This window comes from Toxotes jaculatrix, chromosome 4 (genome assembly GCF_017976425.1).
Source record: "Toxotes jaculatrix isolate fToxJac2 chromosome 4, fToxJac2.pri, whole genome shotgun sequence".
NCBI classification, from domain to species: domain Eukaryota; kingdom Metazoa; phylum Chordata; class Actinopteri; family Toxotidae; genus Toxotes; species Toxotes jaculatrix.
The window spans coordinates 13530546-13544235 of record NC_054397.1 but is presented as its reverse complement, the minus strand read 5'-3'; the positions used below and the strand labels follow the sequence as shown (position 1 = coordinate 13544235).

The 13690-nt window shown below is 40.3% G+C and overlaps 1 protein-coding gene across 1 annotated transcript in view; it reads left to right on the top strand.

The window, feature by feature from the left end:
- The window catches only part of ank2a (ankyrin 2a, neuronal), a 72585-nt gene that overhangs the window by 11973 nt on the left and 46922 nt on the right, over positions 1-13690 (top strand). The window contains exons 2-5 of the mRNA XM_041035228.1: positions 6460-6561; positions 12519-12617; positions 13356-13454; positions 13566-13664. Of these exons, the coding sequence (XP_040891162.1) occupies positions 6460-6561; positions 12519-12617; positions 13356-13454; positions 13566-13664 (399 nt within the window). The remainder of the gene's footprint in view (positions 1-6459; positions 6562-12518; positions 12618-13355; positions 13455-13565; positions 13665-13690) is intronic.

Genomic DNA, 13690 nt, shown 5'->3' with positions numbered 1-13690 from the left:
CAAAAAGCATATACACAGACACACACACCCTTCCTCACTTTATAATTTATTCTCTTAATCCTCATTACCTTTCATGAGTGATGGAAAGGATCAATACAGGTCATTGATCCGCTTTTGCTGACGCATAGACACTGAAAAGTTCTTAGTTTTAGTAAGACATGGTGTGCACATACATACATACACAAACACTATTACTGTAAGAACACTGTTTCAGGATCAACTGACATGCTGATCGATACTCTTATAGATTTTGTCTGTTAAATCTGAAACTTAAGAAGTCAATGCAGTAGCTGTTGCTGTTAGGAGTGTGGATTTACTTGCATTGTGCAGTGCGCTGTTGTTATCAGGGGGAAGGTTTTCTTAGTGTTTTAGTTTTGATTTTCATGACTCAGATCTTTGCAAAACACAAAGTGTAATGATAATACATAAACATTGGCAACCATGGAAAAGAAAGGATACAAAGAATGTTTTATTTTGATTTGAATGTCATTTGCATAAAATAATGATGTAGATAACCAGAATTAGAAAGACTCCTGACAATTTTTAAATGTTTTTATACTCATCATTATTGAATGAATCTTCTGTTATTTCATCTATTGTGCTAAATCAAAGATCCATAGCTGTTGCCATAAGTGAAGAATAACTTATTCTGTTTGACCAGCAGAGAGCGCTAGAGGAGCAGAACACATGCACAGAAAGGTTTATTCCCTCCAACAGCAGGATCATCACGGAACTGAATGAAGCTCTTAGCCCTGAATGTACCAGGCTACAATATTTTAGACCGCATTACGGTGTGGCGTGATTCAGCACATCTGTCCCATTCATGAGGAGCAGTAGAAAGAGATGTTGCTGATGTTGTTGTTGACTGAGCCCATGGAAACATATCAGGCAAAATGTGTGAACAGAAATAGAGGTGTGAGATAGTGTCCCTGTCCCTGGTGCTGAAATTACAAACTCCTAACATTTGCAGCATCGACAGAGAGAGACCTTGACATCCGTCTGCTGGTGGTGGACACACACACACTCAAACACACACATGCATGTATGAGCTGTCAAATCATATTCAATCAGCCACTAGTACTGAGGGTGCAGTGCAGTTGAGAATCAGGCCGACCCACTTTCTCCCCATGCAGGGGGAAGCCTGTAACTTGCAGGTGATTGGGAGCCACTGTTCTGTGCTCACTGATCCCCCTCTGGACCGAGTGGAGTGTCCCATCTTCTCTGCTGTCTCACAGAAGGACAGCCTGTACCCAAGTTATCCATGCTTTTCTTTCTCGCCTTTTCTTCTTTTCTTTTTTTTTTTTACAGCTGCCCTATTTTCATGCCCATCATTTATTTTTATGATTTATTTGATAATTAACTTGCTTGTATTTATTAGTTATTTCACCTGTATTATATCTCACTTTCCATTTTATTACTTTCTTTACCATTTACTTGAATTACTGTAGATATTTCTGCCTTTCTGTCCTTCTAAAACCAGTGTGTAGAATTTTTTACATGCTTATGGCTTCTTCATAATTATTGTGATTGTATACGTTTTTGCTTTTAGAAGAATGAGGAAAATCTCAGGGTCCCTGTGTGCGACGTATCGTTTCTGACACTGCCACTGAGGGGGCACCAACAATGGAAAATTCGACACAAAATGGCTTTAAAATTCACCTTATCTCCCCTATTTTCTCCTGCTGTCAACTTCTAATCTCCCCTCCTCACCCGTTAACCTTTCCTTCTCATGTGTCCCTCTTTCACTCGGGATAGAGTGCACAGCGGTAGGGAGAGTAGCTGTGGCTGTAGCAGTCAGCTGGCTGTTGGCATGCAGCCTCCCTAAACCCCTTACACAATAAACACTTTGCTGTCACTGTAGCTCACATGCACACAGTAGCACTCACATGCATGCATGTGCACATGCTGGACACACACACACACACACACACACAGGTTTTGTAGCCACCACATCTGTTCTCATAGAGCAGGGTTTTCGTGTACATCTGGACTGGGTCATTCCCCGTGTGTGTGAGTGAGTGAGTGTGTGAGTGGATGGGTCTTACTTTCATCATTCACCAACCCTTTCCAGTCACCATCTCCCGTTGAAGAGAGGATCATCATTGGAGCTACCCATTTGGGAAATTTTACTTTATTTAATCATCCTTAAGTCACTTGGACCTAACCTGAATTTTTTTTTCATGTGACTTAGCATTTAGCACATTGCACATGCCGCATGAGGTTTAATTACTTTCTAAAATTCTTAAAACACTGCAAAAGGACATATCAAAGTTAACAAAGTGAGACTTTATTGAGACAGAAAGAGGTAGAAAAGCGAGGTCATGGCCCATGCTGCAGCTCACCTGAAGAAAGCTCGTGAGCTTGAGCAACATCCAGAATACAGAGCTCTACAGAAAGCCAGGGAGAGGAGGAGACGGCAGCGTGAGAGAGCTGAGCGAAAGCGGCAGGTAAAACAAAAATCATATTCATTCAGAATTAGTGTCATGTACCATGCTTACTACCATTTTGATTTCAACAACACATGCTCTTGTGGGCTTAAGAGTTTACTGTCAGTGTTGGTGTTCGGACATTGCGTATGAGAGTGGTTGCACAGATGCGGCTGCTGTGCTGCTGTCCTCTCAGATAATTTATCATGTAGTGTGAGGGAGATGGATGATGGTGGAATAGGTGACAGATGTGTGAAAGGCTCAAGCTCAGAGGGACCTCACATGCTGGTGGTATTGGATCTTTTATGGAGCAAACCTTTGGTAATATTTGAAATAAAATTCATGGAGAGTAAAAAAAAGGATTCATAATTCATATCAGTTCATAATTTTCTAATATCAGAACACAGCTCTTGTACACAGTCATCATTTTTTAAAGATAACTAGTTGTCAGCTAACCTGTGAATAAGTTAATTTAACAAGTGGTTTTACTGGTGATGTAGACTAAAGGATTTAGTTTGGTGCCTTATCAGAAAGTGGTAGCCAGTCTAGCCAGCAGCCAGTTAGTCTTTAAAAAAAAAAAAAGACCTATGAATACATTAAATTGCCTAATGTGGAATAAAATATGCTGCCACAGACTTGCCCTCATCATATTGATGGTATGTTAGTATATTTGGTGTTTTAATACAGACCATGACAGTGGCAGAAAGAAATAATTTACCAGTTACCTGGTACTGGTCTGTGATACTGAAGAGAATATTGATTTTCCTCCCGTGTAAGCATTGACATGGACACAGTACAGTGTATAATCCACTATCCTTCATTAAATTACCATCTGCAGGTCAATCTACACAAATCCTGTACAGAAACACAGATTACAGCTGGATTTCAATCAGTCCAGTGTCTGATAGTGCAGTGTGCTTGGCAGAGAGATGAATGAGACAGCAAAAGCAGAAGTGAATACAAACCACACTGCAACATCAGCCACAAACACACATCCATATGCTACAGACTACATACAAGATTCTTACCGTCCTCAACCTCCACTATGCACAATCTCGCTGAAAATACTTACTTTGTTATTTGTAAATACTTTGTCTTTTTTTTTATGTTATTCTTATCCTTATTTTTATGGTAACTTATTTTTCTGTAACTTTTCTACTGCGATCTTCTGAGCTGGTGCAACGAAATCTCGTTCCTAATATGTACCTGACGTAGAAGGAATGACAATAAAGTTCTCTGAATCTGAAGAGAACGCTATGCAAACAACACTTAAAATCGGTGCCTGTCCAGTCTGAAGAGACATATAAACACATTGTTTAAAGTGTGAACCAGTGTCGAATATTCTGCAATCATAACCGCATCTACATGTCATAACATTTTCTGCATTCCTCTAATGATGAACAATGGATTCTGGATAAGGTTGTAAGTGAAATTTGGTCTGAGTGCAGTGTTCAGGATCAGCTTGTATCACTCCATCATGAGCCTTGGCGTTCCTGGAGAGCACCGCAGGCTACACGATCTCCGGCCCCGACTCAAACCCAGCTGTCGTGCACCCCACCCTGGACACACTCAGCAAGGGGTTGTTGACTTGGTAGAATAGTGGGTCTGGAAAGGTAAAAATAGCCAAGGCGGAGAGACAGTAAGGGTTAAATGTTTATGGCTGCAGTTGTTATCCTACGGAGAGAGAGGAGAGGCAGAGGAAGAGTAGGCAAGACCCGGGCCTCTGCTAGATTTTCTAAGACAGAGCCAGAGGTATGCAAAGCTGAGAAGTTTTGGCTGGGAAAGGGATAAAAGGGCAGGGTGAAGGAATAGAGTGCTGGTAATAGTGACGTAAGTGCGATATGGTGTGACATTAATCATGTTTGGACAGAAGACATTACCAGATTTAATGGCTTGCAAGACTGCCTGATGCAGTCAAACTTAAGGAAGTGCCCTAGAGAGGCTTTTATCTAAGGACGCAAAGTGGGAAACTACAGACACTGGACTGTGGTGGTTCAACCATACAGTCATAAAGTGAGAGAGCAAAGGCCCCACTTCTGAGATATAGCTGGGAAATTCTGAACGGATTTGGATGGTAACTATGGGCAATGCAGCGACATGTAAGTCTTGCGGATCAGATAAAGCTTTAGAGACCACTGGGAGTGACAGCGATTTAAACCAACACACTGACTATTATGGAGCTGCAGACTCTGGATGTAAAGCTGATGATTCACTGGTAAGAGGTGGAGAAGGAAATATTATTCTGCTGTTGTAGTGAATTTTGTAGCTTTTGTAGTACCATCTTCAAGAAAACGTGTTAATTTATTTGCTGTTGGTGTGTGTGTGTGTTTGTGTTTGTGTGTGTGTGTGTGTGTGGTGACTTCTCATGTGAGGGCTTTGACCCTTGATCTTACACAGGGGTGTGGCCTCATCCCAGACATGCAATATTGTGCTGACCCTACAACTTAACACCCAGTGGTGTCTGGCTGACATGTTTCTGTCTTAAAGCCTTGTCAACACTGTCAAATCAATACACCCATTAGTCCTCTGCATGATATTCACTTTATGTGATTACAATGGAAGTAAATAAACAAGTATTACCTGCGTAAATATCCATTATTACAAAATGCCTGTCCAAATATTAGGTGTCTGTATGGAAAGATCACATTTGGTACAAAGCTCATCATCAGTTATTGATCATCAGAAAATTCACCAACTATTTTGATTGTTGATTGATTAATCATTTAAGGCATTATACAAGCACAAATGCTGATAATTGTGACAGTATAACTTAATTTCTTTGGGTTTTTGAGTGTTGTTCAGACAACACAAGCATTTTAGTGAAATTAACTCAATCTTTTGGGCATTTAAAAAAAAAAAATATTTTAAAGACCAAATTAATGACTGTGTTGATAACAGATATATTTTATCGTTGCATATGCTGGCAGTGTGCAATTTAAAATGATAATACATTTTTATATAATACATATTTTTCACTGACGTTAGAATTTGCTATGATCTTACTACACTGTTACTGTCGGTTTTGATAATGATAACCTTTCAACTGTAAAACATCCTGCTTGAACACATTTTCCTTCTACAACTCTTTAAAAGACAAATTTGTTGGATTGTGTGAAGTGGGCTCTAAAGGAATATTTCTTGTTATGTTGCTGTGAGATTTTTTAGATTTTTGTTTTCTAGCTCTCTCATGATGGGATGTCTGAGGCTCTCATTCTTTACTGGAGAGATATTTCTGCTCACCATTGCGAGTTATGTTACAGTAAGATTTTCAGGAGGGCTCAGGTTGTCTTGAGGAGTTTTAAAAGCTGATATTGAATCCAGGTCAGAGGAAGAGGCCCTGTGGATCATGTTGTTCTTCTGTTACATCCTTTAAAAGGAACTAGGTCAGTGTTTTTGAGGAATTTGGTGTGAAATTGTGGGTACATACACATAAATGCAGTAAAACATAGCTACTGTACATGTCCTTGCTTTGTGTGTCTGTGTGTCTGTGTGTGTGTGTGTGTATCTGTGTTGCAGCTGCTTTTGCAGCCTTGGTGTCTGTTGGTTAAATTTAGAAAAGCCTACTCAGACAAATTATTGACATAATCAGAAAGTCTGAAAAAAACATAAAACACCCTCTGAACCCTTTATATTAGGTTTTCATGTCAAATAAACTCCCACTATGCACAACAATAACAAGCTATTTCAACGGATGAATATTTCAACAGATGATATGTGAGTAAACAGAACAATGAGAAGCCATAGGGGAAAAAAATCACTTTTAATTAACGAAATTGAAAACTAATCTGTAAAAAAGTTGAAAACTCTGCATGGTGTGTTATTAAAAAGCAACAACATTTTTTTTGTTTTGTTTTTGTGTATGTGCTGGGTAAAAAAAATTATACATAATACTTTTGGTATAGTCAGTACAACATGATCCTCATATATCTGTTGCCTCGTGAGGAAATATCAAAAGTATGAAACAAAAAAAACTTAATATATGTTTGTATTCCTGTTCCTAATATTAGCCTTCATTCTGTTTCTATCCCTCTAGTCTGACAGTAACACCAGTTTCCTTCGAGCTGCCAGGGCGGGAAACATTGACAAAGTCCTTGAATTCCTGAAAAATGGCGTGGACATCAGCACCTGTAACCAGGTAAGGAAACTCCTTATCAGTCCCAACAGAAGCTGCATCTAGTATCTGGTGCTTAATGACATTTCCATTTCTGCTGTTGTGTACAACGTGCAATGCTTTCACTTTTCTCTCTGTGCAAATTTGCTGTCCAGCTATACGCAGTATGTTGACATAAAGCTGTGTTGTAGCTCGAGTTGTATATGGTTTCATTTGTCGCTGATTGGCAGTCTCAGGTTGTGTTTCTATGCCAACCAGTTGAACTAAACTAAATCTTTATTAAACAGCTGTAGCATTCTTATTTATATGTTATATATGTGGATTTCCTAAATGAAAAGTATCAAAGCAGACTAAATGATTTCCATTTTTAACAAATTGTTGTAGTCAATTGTCAGTTACTTGCGACATGCAAATATCCACAGGCTCAGCAATAAAATGCATTAGGGGACAATGTGGGGTCACAGAGACATGGAAGGATTTACATACATACGTACAGTGTTAGTTGTACTTACAGTTTTTTTTTTTTATCATTGTTTTGTCGTAAGTTGAAATCTAGATCTTTGTCATCAAAATGATGGTGTTTTTAGTGAAGGAAAACAAGCTGTTTTATTGTCGGCTGCATCTGGTTTTAGATTCGACTGAAGATTAAACACATCAGCAGTGTTTTCCTTTCTTAAATTTATCATTAAATAAGCTGTAAAGTCTGTGTAACCTGCTGAAACAAACCTTCACTCTGCTGTGTCATGGTAGCATCACACAGCTGATCTGGGTCAGCGCATACCTTAACCTGCTAGACCCCCCCCCCCCCCCCCCCCCCCCCACCCCCCAGCATCATAACCACTCCCCTCCCTCTTCCACACCCCTTCTTCCCTCCAAGGGTCTCTGTGACAGCTGTTCTTACCCCCCCACCCACCCTCATCCACATTCCACTAAGGAGGGGCTGTTTGGGAGTGTGCAAAATAATTTCCCCACACAGCTCTGTACCCCCCCTCCCCTCCTCTCCTCTGGCCCATCTATGTCAATGTGATTTACAGCAGTCACAAGGTAGCTTAAAGGAGGGTGGGGAGCTTAGTGGCTACGTGAGTCTGTGCATGTGTGATTGTGTGTGTGTGTGTGTGTGTATGTGTTGTATGTGAGTGTACGTATGTGTCATTGCTGTCTACCTTTTGTAATTCTCCAGCACTTTAATAGTGACTCTTTATACACTGGGCAGTAACTGTGATTTGCAGACAGAAACTGGCACCTGCTCACCCATAGCTCTGCTGTTTGTTTGTCATGGACACCATGGGTTTTGTTTTGTACACCAAGAAGGAAGCCTGACTATTCATGGCTGTGATTCTAAACACACACACACACACACCTCCCTCCTTGCAACAGGAGAGCCCTGCCCTTCATAGTATCTGTCAGGGATCAGATGATCACATTTGAGCCCTTGTCAGGTGACCAAAAATGCAAGTGACATTTTCATATATATCCCAGTGATGCCCTCACCTTGTGTGTGTGTGTGTGTGTGTGTGTGTGAATGTTTGTAAGAGAGAGATGGTAATACACTGTAATACAATAAATATAATTTTGGCAGGAGCCACAACACACACAGACACACACACACTGACACGTTAAAATTGAGGTAAAGTTCCAAATTTGAATGTAATGTATGTTTGCGATACTGTGTGTGATCACCAGTCGTCACCAGCTGTTCAGACTTTTATATAATCATGGTTACATGTTTGTGACTCCTTTGTCAAAGCTAGATCTATTGTACCTTCGCTGCTTGTTTGAGAACATCTAGAGGAAGGAAATTTAGGGTGTGGACAAACAAGCAAACATCACCAATTTAACTTCCTGGTTAATGTGTGCCATTGCATTTACTGGCAAGGAATTAATGTACTTTTACCACAGCTCATGTGGAATAAATCCAGTTATGCTGCATAGCGTGTGCCACAAGTTAACCTGAAACATTTCCTTGTGTCGATGTCAGCTGGTAAGTGGGTTTTTTTTTCCAAGATGATGATGCCAGTTGTGAACATACCACACAGTGGTATATCCATCCTAACAGTGGTAATTGTCCCTTAATGTGATGCCATTTTTACCTCAATGATATTTCGTGGAGATGCCAGTTTCTACAAACACCGCAATGATAGGAGGCCTATAGGATCATTCAGAAGTATTGTGTTACTTGTGATAAGCAGCAAAATTGCACACAAGGAAATGAGTGGATCAGAATCAAGTCAATGGAAGAGCACTCCACACAATTATAGAGCCATTATCTGTAACGGTGCTGTCAGCACTGCAGTCGGTAGAGTCAGGGCTCTGATGATAATAGCAACAACAGACATGACATAATTTTAGTCTAAAATCTATGGTCTGGGTAATAGGATGTAACAACTGAGTAAACTGCAGTGACTTTTAAAAATAAGTACAAATTGGATTTGTGTAAGTTAGTCAGCTATGTCAGCACAGTGTTATCACTGTGTTATGAAATGAATATTGCTGGTAGTTACACAGGTCACGTGGGAATGATCTTATTTTCGGTTTTACGGTATGATGTCAACAATATAAATGATAGTCAGTTACCAGATATGATCCATGTATTCTATCGTAAAATGAATGAAGTACATGTAATATCATCAGTAGTTTCTTAATTTAACTCTGCAGTCTGTACATCTGCAAGTCAGTGGGAGACGCTGAAGCGTCACACAGGAATTTTGAGTGTGGCCCTTGGCGGTGTGTTCATTAGTAACTGAAGAGTCAGATCCTAGAAAGCAGCAACAGGGTGGCGAGGGCCAGAGTCTGGTGCCAACGGCAGAAGACTGTCCAAGTTAGTTTAAAGAGAGAGAGAGAGAGAGAGAGAGAGAGAGAGAGAGAGAGAGTGAGAGAGTGAGAGAGTGATTCGCTCCCTGTCTGCCAAATCCACACTCAAACTATTCTTCTTTATTTTACAAACATGATTTAATGAGACAAATAAAACACCTTATTGACTTTATCTCCTTGTTTTCAGGCCGTGTGACTTTGTGAACACATAAGCATGTTTTTGTTTGTTTTTGTTTATTTTGGAATTCGGGGGGGGGGGGGGGGGGGCAGTAGACTTATCTGTGTGTGTATGTGTGTTGCAACTGTGTGTTTTTGTGTGAGAGCTGTTTCGTTTCCATGTCCTCACAATTAAAGGTCTTCCCCTCTAATCTACCCAAACGTTAATCCTCGATGAGTGATATTACTCCTTAATCTGCACGCAATTACATTATTTCCACTTTTTTCCTCCAACATTCATTCCCTAAAAATAACAATAAAACAGCGCCAAATAAACCTGACCATTTTATTACCATGTGTGATTATTACGAAGGTCAGAGGTCATAGGGGCGTGAATATTAATCTGTGTTGGACGTGGCTCAACAATATCCCTCCTGCCAGGGGGTGGGGCTACAAACTGCCAGGGATCACTGTGTTGGGCTGCATGTCCATTAGCTAAATGAAGCTTTCACTTACAGCTCAGAGGAAAAGGAGATTTAGATCGGTTTGTGTGACTGTGTGTGTGTGTGTGTTGTGGGTTTTTTCTTGTGTCTCCTGGAGTACATAATGGTTGAAATGTGATTGAAGCACTCTAATGAGATTGCGTAATTTTTTGCTGCGTCAGTGAGTTCACCATTTCGGAAGTGGCGTTTGAAACTGAAACTCAACTTTCTGCTTGTTCAGGCTGCAGCAAAGAGCATCTAGTCTCACTTAAGGAAGTTGCTTTATCTTGTCTGTTGGTAGAAATGACATTGACTGACATTAGACACAGCGATGACATTAGAAACACTGACAAACACTGAGTTGAGAAACATGAAGATTATTAGCCTATGGCAAAGTATGACGAGCATTTCCAGCTTAGTATAACCACACCCATCACTTGGTGACTGTGATGATGATGTTCATGATAGTGCTGAAACTATTAACTGGTTAGTTGATCAACAACAACAACAAAAAAACATATTTGATAAATGACTAATTGTTCATCAAGCAAAATTGTCACCTTTGGTTTTAAGACGTGGGGTTAATTGTTTCTGAAATATATGTTTGTAAGCCTGCTGCTTCTGCCTTCTCAAATTTTTGAATTTGCTGTGTTTTATGCCATCGTAAATTGGAGTAGCTCAATGTTTTGGGCTTTTGGTTTGACAAAACAAGCAATCTTAGGACTTTATTAGATTCCGGGAAATGATGACAGCAATTTTTCACAATTCTCTGACAATTTATAGACTAATGAATGATGAATGGATGGACTGAATATTGTAGTGGATAATGAAAATAATTGTTTATCACAGCCCTAGTGTGTGTGATGTGATGTAGGTGTAATGTAACTGCAACCAGGATAAAAGTGGACTTTTCTAGTGTTTTCACACAGCAGATGTATGGCTGATGCATAGAGGTAAGAGTAAGATAAGCTGCAGTGCTTCTTCAGGTGACTTCTTTCTGACTCAATCAAACTGGGCATAGATCCAGTGAATAGGAGGCCTGTAGTGGCTTTCCAAAAAAAGATAGAGGTCATAAGTTTTACAAATTCTCCACTGAGAGCTTATTAGGAACATCTCGCACATAAAGACATCTGTGTCTTTTTAAGTTTTTTATTCTAGGACGTGGATTGAAAATGAGGGTGGTTCTCATTTTTACCCTTTTAAAGTCATATCGTATATGTCTTCGACACAGTCACTCACTTGAACAGAAGCTCACTTACATGCTGTGGCCTCTGAGGAATGCCCTCTTTTTTTTCTTTTTGAAAGGTTGACATTTTCAGTCGCGTTCTAAATATGAATATCCATGTTTGTGTGTGTGTGTGTTCATGTCCTACATACCCTCTATGACTGTGCAGAAACATGACACCCCTTTGGCTGTTTGGCATTTGGCAACTCAGAGAGAGAAAGAGAGAGGGAGAGAGAAGGAGAGTGAGAGTGAGAGGCAGTGTGTGTGTTGTATGTGCGCGAGGGAAGGGGCAATGAAAGTGGTGTTAGCACCATAACAGTTCCTCCAGAGTCAGATCCACACCCATCTGAGAGAGCAAGGAGGAGGGGGTGAGGAAGGCGGAGAGACCCAAGAGCTTGGTTCTCAACCAGGACAGTAGTAGAAGAGGGCAGAGGACCTGTGTTGTTAGTTGGTGCTCCATCACTTCTAAACCCACCTTGGCGCAGCATTTAAGAGGGCAAAAGAGGGAACAGAGCAAAAAAAGATTTACAAAGGAACAGAAAGCACAGAAAGGAAAGAAGACGGAGTGAGACTGATTTGGTTTGAAAAGCAGAGCGGAAAGGATAAAAACAAGGCTGCGGTTTGAAATACTCCCCTAGTTTGCGGGTTTCAGAGAAACACAGGACAGGATGGAAGAAGAGGAAGATGAGGTGAATCATTTTTCTTCGGGTTTATACATATACGTGTCTGTCACCGAGGAAATGTGTTCGCATGTGTGTCGTATAAATGCATCAGCTGTGTTTGTGATTGCCTGTCAGAGTGAAACATTTAAGCTCTTCTTTGCTCCTCCTGTGCTGCTCTTGACCTGTAGCTCTGGTTGATGGATCAGAGGCCTTTAATGTTACATTCACACCAAACCTGTATGAGGGGAAAATCAGCCATGTTTTCTCAGACTGATACAGTACTTCTAGTGTTTGAATTCTTTAATATTCTCAAAGCCTTTCTGATAATAACAATCTCTCTCTCTCTCTGTCTTGCATATTTTACAAGTTCACATATATTATTATTTATCACAATATTGTTTTCTAATTCTAATCCATTGTTTGAGAAAAGATTTCCACTACGTATAACATTGTGTGTATGCTGTAATATTTACAAGTGACCTAAATGTGCGGGTAACAATAATAGATATACTTGCAGTTGCTGATTTTATTTTTTCTACCTGTATATTCTGCCTCCTGTGATGTGTAATGTAGGCATATGTATTGCACAGGCTCTGTGTTTTCTCTGACTCGTGTGTTGAAGTTTTCTTTTTGTTTTCTCTCCAGAATGGTCTGAATGCTTTACATCTAGCAGCTAAGGAGGGACACAAGGATTTAGTGGAGGAACTTTTGGAGAGAGGAGCACCTGTTGACTCTTCCACCAAGGTACACACACACTTTATCAGTCTTCCAGATATAAAGACAGGTGGGGGGAAAAAAAGAAGGGAGGGAGGGGGTAAAATTACAGCTGGGAAACTGAAAGAAAAAGAGAAAAAGGAGATTACAGGAAGTGCACATGAATGTAGTATACAGTGGTAAAGTACTGTGTGAATCACTGCTTCTCCCTTGAACTGTGAAACTTGATTCATGAGGGTGATGGTCGTGGATGTGATTTAAGAGCGAGAAGTTCATGTGAAGGGTTTAATTTTGTAACTTTATATTAAGTCCAACAACAATGGCTTATGTGTTGCACTGAGATTATGGCCTAACAGCACTTAAAATCTGTTCCTTGAACTTTGAAAGTGGTCTGAGTGGAACCCATGGTTACATCATAAATAGGTATTCTACCTTAGGTGGAAAGTAGAGAGGGGAATGAGAGTGAGCGTGGAGTTAGCTGTTTGGCAAGCTGTCAGTTATGTGACTCTTTGAAAGGCTAATGCGTCAGATTTAACAGCCAGCAACAGTAAACAGCCGGTAAGGAATCTGTCGCCCTCCTACTCATGTCCTTGGATTGACATCAGTATGATCCTTGGTATCATTCAATCAGTAACCTCCACGTTTGTGTGTTATCATTTGGCAGAATTAGTTTTTCTTTTTTTTTTCAGGCATTTATGCCCACACAGGATACTCACAAACACATACAACAATTGCCAGGTGGCCTTAACCCTTAACTTTTCTCTGCAGAAAGGGAACACTGCCCTGCATATTGCCTCATTGGCAGGACAAAGGGAAGTAGTCCGACTGCTGGTGAAGAGAGGAGCAGATGTCAATGCTCAGTCACAGGTGAGAAGTCTTTCCGTGAAAATAGGCGACGTTAACCTATATAAAAGTGAGTAACACCAAGACTGTGATCTTCCCTTAAATTGTGTGTGCATATATTTATTGTCTATACAGAATGGCTTCACTCCACTCTACATGGCAGCCCAGGAGAATCACTTGGAGGTGGTGAGGTACCTGCTGGAAAATGAAGGGAACCAAAGCATTGCAACAGAGGTAGGGTTGTGCGTAATGAATACGCT